Below are 9359 nucleotides of genomic sequence, written 5' to 3' on the forward strand. Positions count from 1 at the left end.
AAAAAAAAAAAAAAAAAAAGAAAAAAAAGAGGTGTCAGCTAAGATAATGAGGCCAAAATATGCAAATATTAGAAAGCCATCAAAGGCTAATGGAAGGTTATGATGAAATCAGAAGTGACCCTGGCATGGAGACTGATCAATAGGTCAGTGGAACAGAACTGATAGACCAGAAACAGCCCCAGGCACACGTAAGAATTTAGCAAATGACCAAGTCAACATTTTAAGTGTGAAATGACGGACAAAGTGGAGACAGTTGTTGAGACGATTGGGCGCCCAATTTGAAAAAAATATTGTGGAAGAATTTCAACCTCATACCATTCTCAAAAATAAACTAACAAAAAAATGGATACAGAAAAACATATTTATCTCCTTGAAATTACGGAAAATCATAAAGAAAATATAAAACAAGGAAAGCACTCACAAATTTGATAACATTACAAGTGGTATAAAATGTATGACAAGGGCACCAGAAACAAAGTAGAGAATACTTGCTTGTACATAGCAGGCAAGTAATCAATACCTGGGATATAAATAACTTCTACAAATTGATAAGAAAATAATAAGTTACTCCATAGAAGAACGGGAAAGGGTTATTATGTACTGGTAATTCACACAACATACCAAATGATGCTCAGCCCCACTGATAATTGGAGAAATGCAAATTAAAAAAAAAGGGACTGGTTGTGGTGGCTCACACCTGTAATCCCAGCACTTTGGGAGACTGAGGTGGGAAGATTACTTGAGCCCAGGAGTTCAAGACCAGCCTGGCCAACATAGTGAGACCTCATCCTTACAAAAAATAAAGAATTAGCCAGGCATGGTGGCGCACATCTGTAGGCCCAACTTCTCTGGAGGCTGAGTCGGGGGAGAATTCCTTGAGCCCGGGAGTTCACTGCACCTGCCTGGACAACAGCATGAGACCCTGTCTCTAAAAAACAAACGAAGAAAACCAAGAAAGGGATACCATCAGGTTGGGAAAAGCATCAAGTTGGGAAAGGTTGCTCATGTCAAATATTGGTGCGAGTGTAGAGAAATGGCTCTAATTGTATTTTTGATAGTATAGTTTTAAGAGACGGCAATTTGGCAACACTGTTATGTATTTATTTTGAGACGGTCTCACTCTGCCACCCAGGCTGGAGTGCAGTAGTGTAATCACGGCTCACCGCAGTCTCAGCCTCCCAGGTTTAATTGTTTCTCCCACCTCAGCCTCCTGAGTTAGCTGGGACTACGGGTTGTGCACCACGAGGCCCAGCTGATTTTTGTATTTTTTATAGAGACAAGGGTCTCTCAGGTTTTCCAGGCTGGTCTTGAACTCCTGGGCTCAAGCGATTCCCCTGCCCCAACCTTTCAAAAGTGCTAGGATTACAGGTGTGAGCCATGGTGCCCAGCCTGGTAATATCATTAACACTTAAAAAGCACTCACCCTTTGACACAACAATTTCACTTCTTCTGTCTACTGTAAGAATTAATTTACTCATATATACAAAGAGCTATATACAAGGGCTTTTACTGTAGCAAGAATGTAATAGGAAAACTTGAAAACAACCTGAGTGCTCGTTCAAAGGTGAACTCTGGAATACCACTGGCAAGACAAAAGAATCAAGTGGTTCTTCATGGGTTGCTGTGGAAATAGATAATGATTCTTAGAGATAAAATATGTCCTTAAGTTAAAAAGAATATTGCAGGACACTGCTTATAACGTCATTTATATAGGATTAAAGAAAACCCACAAAACGAACCTTTATTCTATGTGTGCCTACATACGCCTGTAAATGTTGAGAAAAAGTTAGAGAAGTCTCAACAACAGAGTAAAGTTGGTGGGAGCCTGGGGGTGGGCGGGGAAATGGGCGGGGGCAGCCTTGGAGACATTTTTTCTTTGACATTGTTGGCATCTTTTACAATGAGAATGTATTTGTACGTACACTAGTATAATCTAATAAATCCAAACAGAAAAAGATGAAAATCCTGAAGCTTCCACCCCGGAGATTTTTACTGGGATGGTGTATAATTTCGTTCTCACACTGCTGTAAAGAATATCTGAGACAGGGTGATTTAGAAAGAAAAGAGGTTTACCTGGCTTGCAGTTCCACAGGCTGTGCAGGAAGCATGATGCTGGCATCTGCTCGGCTCAGAGGCCTCGGGAAACTGACAAACGGCGGAAGGCGAAGGGGGAGCAAGCGCTTCACAGGGCTGGAGCAGCCGGCAGACAGCAGGGAGGTGCCGCCCGCACTGGGCGCGATCTCGGCTCACTGCAGTGTCCACCTTTCGGCTGGAGCGATTCTCCTGCCTCAGCCTCCCGAGTAGCTGGGATTACAGGCATGCGCAACCACGCCTAGCTAATTTTGTATTTTTGATAGAGACAGGGTTTCTCCACGTTGGTCAGGCTGGTCTCGAACTCCCAACCTCAGGTGATCTGCCCGCCTTGGCCTCCCGAAGTGCTGGTTGCCACGCACTTCTAAACTACTAGATCCTGATATGACTCACTCTTACCACGACAGCATCTGGGAGATGGTGTTAAACCATGAGAAACTGCCCCCATGATCCAATCACCTCCCACCACCAGGACAGCATCTGGGAGATGGTGTTAAACCATGAGAAACTGCCCCCATGATCCAATCACCTCCCACCAGGCCCCACCCTCAACACTGGGGATTACAATTTGACATGAGGTTTGGATGGGAACACAGATGTAAACCATATCAGATGGCTTGGTGGGAATCCGTGTTTTTTTTTTTTTTTGACCTCTCCTTGGGTGATTCTGAAGCTGTGGGCCATAGAGAATTACTGGCTATTGGAGACTATGTATTGTAGACCATAATTCAGCTTCTTATGTGTTTTCTATAATATGTAATGTTTTTTTTTGAGATGGAATCTTGCTCTGTCATCCAGGCTGGAGTGCAGTGGTGCAATCTCCACTCACCACAACCTCCGCCTCCTGGGTTCTGGCAATTCTGTCTCAGCCTCCTGAGTAGCTGGGATCACAGGCATGCGCCACCACGCCCAGTTAATTTTTTTCTTTCTTTCTTTTTTTTTTTTGTATTTTTAGTAGAGACAGGGGATTTCACCATGTTGGTCAGGCTGGTCTCGAACTCCTGACCTCAGGTGATCTGCCTGCCTTGGCCTTGCAGAGTGCTGGGATTACAGGTGTGAGCCACCATGTCCAGCCTATAATATGTAACTCTTTAAAATAACAGCGTAGTGCTTGTTTCCGCAACACAGATACTAAAATTGGAACCATACAGAGAACATTAAGCATGAGTTCCCAAGGATAACACAGAAATTTGTAAAGTATTCCACATTTTTGTTAAGATGGTAGATTTTGTTATGTGTATCTTACCACAATTAAAAAAAAAAAACCAGTATGAATCATTTGACTGAAACCACAGACACAGATTCAATAAACTGGGGCCTTTGTCACTAATTCAAATGTCATCAGTCTCTAAAGGAATGTTGGTTTTTCCTTTTGCCTTTCAGGAAAAACTCTAACTTTTCTTACTGGCAGCAGTTTTAGGTACGGACACACCTCCAGCAGCCTGTGACCCCCAGTGCTCTACCTTTACGTGTCCCCGTGGAATCTCTCTGGCAACTCCATGTGAAGCACACAGCTCCACACCCTGCCACGCAGCCCTTGAAGGTCCAGGTGTTAGCCACTCTGCAGGGTCACCCTGCTGACCTCATGGGACGTGTCCAGCTCTTCACCCTCTGCTCCATGTCCCGTCCCATTTTTTCTTCTATTGGGAGTCAGAAAACAGGAAGAAAGGTCTCAGGTCGAGTGAGCCACAGGAAGGATGTCCGTGTGGATAGGAAGCAGCTTAAAAGTTGGGGTGGCCAGGCGCGGTGGCTCAGGCTTGTAATCCCAGCACTTTGGGAGGCTGAAGTGGGCAGATCACATGAGGTCAGGAGTTCGAGACCAGCCTGGCCAACATGGTGAAACCCCGTCTCTGCTAAAAATACAAAAATTAGCTGGGTGTGGCAGTACATGCCTGTAATCCCAGCTACTTGGGAGGCTGCGGCAGGAGAATTGCTTGAACCTGGGAGGTGGAGGTGGTAGTGAGCCGAGATCGTGCCACTGCACTGTAGCCTGGGCGACTGAGAGAGACACCCTGTCAAAAAAAAAATTGGGGGGCAGAAACACTACTTTGATTATGGGATGCTGCCCCACCCCCTGCTATATAAGGTATAGCATAAAGTCCCCAGTATTTTAAATTCTGATGCACAGCTGAGCCCATGAATTTCAGAGAAGCACTTTAAGTTTATGGGCCTGGATGAGCAAAGCACTTAGAAAAGTTCCACTTTGGGAGGCCGAGGCGGGTGGATCACGAGGTCAAGAGGTCGAGACCATCCTGGTCAACGTGGTGAAACCCCGTCTCTACTAAAACTACAAAAAATTAGCTGGGCATGGTGGTGCGTGCCTGTAGTCCCAGCTACTCAGGAGGCTGAGGCAGGAGAATTGCTTGAACCCAGGAGGCGGAGGCTGCGGTGAGCCGAGATCGCGCCATTGCACTCCAGCCTGGGTAACAAGAGCGAAACTCCGTCTCAAAAAAAAAAAAAAAAGAAAAGTTCTCAGCACACAATAAACACATAACAAGCGTTCACTCCGATCATCATGCCCTACTAGTCAGCCTGGCCCATGGGGCTGTGCTGTTCCTAGCCCAGAAAGCTTTGTCACCTTCTGCACACTTAAACCCAGGAGAGGAAACCACGTCACCCCTCCAGTACGCACACAGCCTTGGGACCAAGTCCCCTTAAAACAAACCCTCCCTGTCTGCTCATTGTCCTTGTCTTTTTTGATTTTTCACTCCCACTCTCAGCTAGCAAAACGTGGACTCGATGTTGTGCTTATTAGCCGGACGCTGGAGAAACTACAGGTCATTGGCGCAGAGATCGGTGAGTGACCCCCTAAGTAAGGGAGAGGTATGCGGAGCCCACCAGTTGAGCCTACCCCTGCTCTGCCTGTTGATGCACTTGGCGTCCCCACATCTGCTCTCAGAGCCTGGGACACCAACTCTCCTGAGGAGCCCGGTTACAAAGCGGAGGGTGGCATAGGAGGTGTCAGCTTTCGTGCTCACTGGCTCTGGGGGCTGGGGCAAGCAGGAACCAACGGAGGCACAAATCAGTCCGCTTTCTCTTTTGCCTTGGTGCCTTCATCGCCAGATCAGCCCTGTTCATCCTTGAGGCCCGGCTGCCTGGTTGCTTCCACCGCTCCCTCCAAAAGCACCATCTGTGTTTGGGACTCCCCTTCCCTATGTCTGTGCCCTGCTCTTGGCGGGAGGATGAGGGACAATGCTTACTGGTGTTTGTCAGATTTTAAAAACAGTTTTGATCCAGGGTCGTCATGTATGGATGTGGAGGTTGTACACTGAACAACCCTGAGGCAACTTTTATATCATAATGTTTTATTATTATGATTCGCTGTGAAGTGTTCCTTGTAAATAATGATGATCATATAGCTTTTGGAACCTTTGAATTTTAATAATTATTAATTTAATAATTAATAAACTCTAACTCAAAGGGATGACACTTTAGTTATAGAGACTTGTGAAGACCATGGTGGGCTGTCAGGGGTGAGCCTTTTTTCCCTGGGGGAGATCTGGGACAGGAGGTAGGTGTGGGAGGTGCGGACTGTGCAGTCACACTGCAGAGCGCCCGTGCCCTTGAACCGATGAATCCTGCTTTTGTTCTGTGTCTGGATATTAGAAGTAACTTTGATAAGGACCGAGACATTCTTCAGTGTTTGCCTCACAACGCTGAAATGTGCTTTTTATCATCCTTTTGAAAGGCAAGTAGCGTCTTTGAAACACCGTCCCTCCCAAACTATTCCTCACGATTGCTTGGCCCACAAATACTGGCCAACTCCAAAGCTAAAGTGGCTCACCAAGCCGTTGGTAGACTCCGGTTGTAGCTTTCACATCTGCGGGAAAACTCCTGCAGAAGGCAAGTTAACACACAGTAGTGGGCAGTGCACTGAACTTGGAGTGACCAGCGTGGATGCTCCTGGGTCAGTTCACCTCCCTAAGCCTTTGTTCTCGCCTCTGGAAAGTAAAGATCATAATGTCTACTTTAGAAGGCTGTAGGGAGGATGACTGTAAGACAGTGTATATGGAAACGCTGTGAATACAGAGTTGGAAGAGACATGACACTTGGGAGCAGAGGCAGCATCGCACCTTGCTTTTACAGCTGTCAGTCCAGGGGTCTCACACTTGAGCAAGCAGCAGAGTCACTCAGCGGTGTGTTAAGCAGGTGGCTGGCAGGGCCCCACCCACAGAGTTTCTGATGCGGTGGATCTGGGGTGGAGCCTGAGACTTTGCATTTCTGACAAGTTTTCAGTAACCCTGCTGCTGTGCTTTGTGGACTCCACTTTGAGAACTGCTGCATTAAATCTATCTTAATGCACAGACGTGTCCCTGTACCAACTCTTAGAGGCACGTAGAAACCACCATTAGCCAATCTCTTAGCACCTCCCAGCATTTACTCAGAGCCATCTCCCTTTTAGATTTGGGGCAATGGGCTGTCGTGAGTCTGCTCAGGTAATACAGGAGCACTGGGGTAACTCCATGGGCAAGGGGGCATTTAGATCTCTGATCATTAAAAAAACGGTTGTCTCTTATGCAGAGCAGACTACAGGGAGTAGTGTGAAGATTATACAAGCAGACTTTACCAAAGATGACATCTACGAGGACATTAAAGAAAAACTTACAGGCTTAGAAATTGGAATTTTAGGTGAGTAAATTGCAAGATGCAAAGCTTGCTGTAATATGTCAGTGAAATAACCTAGCACTGATGAGTGACACTTGATTATTTCATGGTAGTTTATATGCAATCCATGAGTATAGTATACTCATGGATTATAATATACTTAAAATATACAGTATTTTAAGCTGTAGCATTACATTGAATATCAAAGCACAATTCTTCAAGAGGCATTACTGAATAAAAAAAACTTACATATGGGTTTGGAATGTATCAAACGTGCGTTTCACCCCCTAACTATATTTTCTAATATGAAAATGAATTTTCTTCTATGGAACTGACGTTAACATTTGGCAGAAAAATAATCCCAGAAACATTAGCCTAAAGGAATTAGTTTAGCAAACAAACATTGCTGCTATTGCTCAATGAAATTGTCGGTATAGTTGGTGGAGAATTGACTCTTTCTTATTCAGAAAACAATATATTTTTCTGTAAGGATTTATAGACAAGGTATTTTATGGCCACATGCACAGTGCAGTGTGTATAGTATATATAGAAGAAAATAAAATTTGATTTCTAAACCTTCTGCTGAATTTTTAAAATAATTACATTTATATATATAAAAGTGTAAAGCATATCGTTGCAGAAAAATTGGAAAGAACAGACAGGCTGATAAAATAAATATGAATCTCTTAAAATCCTAGTACTCCGAGACAGCATTTTGGTGCATATTTTTCTAATCCTACACACACACATATTTTCAAAACTGGAATTATACATTTGCGCGGTTTTGTCATACATGTTTTAAAAACTTACATCATGCACGCTCTCCCATGCCTTTAAAATTGTAAGCAGCCAGTTGTTAATGACTACACGCATTCCAACATATGACAAACTCATGATTCATTGAAGGTGTCTCTACTGATGGACTAAATTTTCCCTCCAATTTCCTCACGGTTATCCAATCATGCTGTGATGAACAGCCTTACATGTAAGTCTTTTTGTCCATGTTTCTTTGGGAAAATCTCCCACGTGCTCTTCTGACATATTTTTTGTTTTGCTTCTTTCTGCCAGTCAACAATGTTGGAATGCTTCCAAACCTTCTCCCAAGCCATTTCCTGAACGCACCGGATGACATTCAGGTACACTTTGCTCTCCTGGGTATGGATTCCTCTTACCCAGGTTCCGGGTCCCTTTGCTGGATAATCACTCAGGCCTGGGAAGGGGTGATGGAGGCAGGCATCTGGCCGAAATCCCTTACTGTATGTATTGAGGCCCCCTTTACTCTTCACCTGAGCACTTGATCCACAGTCAAGAGTACAGCTTTTCATGATATCTCTAGGATACAGACATCTTCCTCCTCCTCTGCACATCAGACTTCCCTGTCCATTTTCCCGTTCTTTTGGGACTCTGCACTCTGCTTTATAAAGGGTAATTCTGCCTGACAGATTCGCAGCTGTGAATACATATGGGAGAAGGCCAGCTCTTTGGCTTTCTCTGTCTCCCCAGGTGATAAGATTTGTTTAACTTTCAGTGTGAGGGAAACACACGACACAAACTGTATGGCTGGAGGATTGTAAGCTCAGTGAGCTTGGCTCAGACGCTTGGCTGCCGTTGTTGGTCGAGAGTACGTTTTTACTGCATTTAACAGTTCTTGAAGGCACTATTTTTGACCCTTCCTCAGGCCCCGACCTTTGGAGTCACAGGGCTGCACCAGTCTGAACAGGCTCTCAAGCTTCTGCTCCCCACTTCGGCAGGAATCCTGCGGTCCTATGTAAGCCCTGCATCCGCTGCATTGGGTTATGATGCCAGACTGCTTGGATGTTGCTGCACATCCTCACCACACCCCTCTCTGGACCACACACCTCCCACTTGGTCTGTCTCTTCCACACTCTGTTTCTGGCACAAGTCTGCATCTCTCCATTAAGCACATTCCAGGGTTGTTCCTCTGCCTGTGTATGTCTGTGTTCGTGCTGGTGTCTGTGTCTGTCCTCTTTTCCTCTCTCTTTTTCTTGGTTGATTCTAGTAGTTTCTTTATGTGCCCTCCATAGCCCAGAACCTCTACCTTGTATTATACAACCATTTGCCTTTCTGTTCGCCTAGACTCACACATGCCCAACCACTCTTCCTCCAGCTGGAAATGGAATAGCTCCTTCTGAAAAAGCATATCTATATTCCTCCAGGAATATAGTTCCAAGTTTTCCAGGAAACTTAATTGACATCTAGTCGAGATTACATAGGTACAGAATCGCAGAATGGGTGTCAGTTTTTCCCGATGCTAGTGCATGCTTGCTGGAGGTCACTTAGGAGCCTGATTTGCAGGGTGAGTGACAAAACCGCTCAGCCATGCACTTTGGCCCGCTTCATGGTTCTTTAGCACCTACTACTTTCCGGGAGAATTTCCCTAATCATCCAGCTGATCTGTGGTTGTGATCATTTATTACAGAGCCTCATCCACTGTAACATCACCTCCGTAGTCAAGGTATGTGATCAATATGTGTGTGAAATGCATTAAAATGTAGTAGCTTTTGAAATTTGGTAACTCAGGAGAATTGTGCTGGTCTGCTATAGAAACGGGATTCTCTGAAATTGAACCGGACTTAGGTGAGAGGCCATGTCGTGGTCTTTTGTCTTGAACTAGTCTTCTTTTTCCTTTTTTTTTTTTTTTT

General features: G+C 44.9%; 1 protein-coding gene and 1 non-coding gene across 4 annotated transcripts in view; both read left to right on the top strand.

Annotated features, from left to right (window-relative positions):
- Positions 1-9359, top strand: part of HSD17B3 (hydroxysteroid 17-beta dehydrogenase 3) — an 81819-nt gene that overhangs the window by 57527 nt on the left and 14933 nt on the right. For all 3 annotated transcript variants that reach the window (XR_005203204.1, XM_017547191.2, XM_037745243.1), the window contains exons 3-6: positions 4812-4887; positions 6613-6720; positions 7765-7832; positions 9137-9172. Coding sequence is in view for 2 of the 3 variants with exons in the window: in XM_017547191.2 (XP_017402680.1) it covers positions 4812-4887; positions 6613-6720; positions 7765-7832; positions 9137-9172 (288 nt within the window). In the remaining variant the exon portion in view is untranslated. The remainder of the gene's footprint in view (positions 1-4811; positions 4888-6612; positions 6721-7764; positions 7833-9136; positions 9173-9359) is intronic.
- Positions 3199-3303, top strand: LOC119473944. Its single transcript, XR_005203216.1, has one exon. It is a non-coding gene; the product is annotated as a U6 spliceosomal RNA (small nuclear RNA).

Source organism: Cebus imitator, unplaced genomic scaffold, assembly GCF_001604975.1.
Source record: "Cebus imitator isolate Cc_AM_T3 unplaced genomic scaffold, Cebus_imitator-1.0 Scaffold196, whole genome shotgun sequence".
NCBI lineage: Eukaryota > Metazoa > Chordata > Mammalia > Primates > Cebidae > Cebus > Cebus imitator.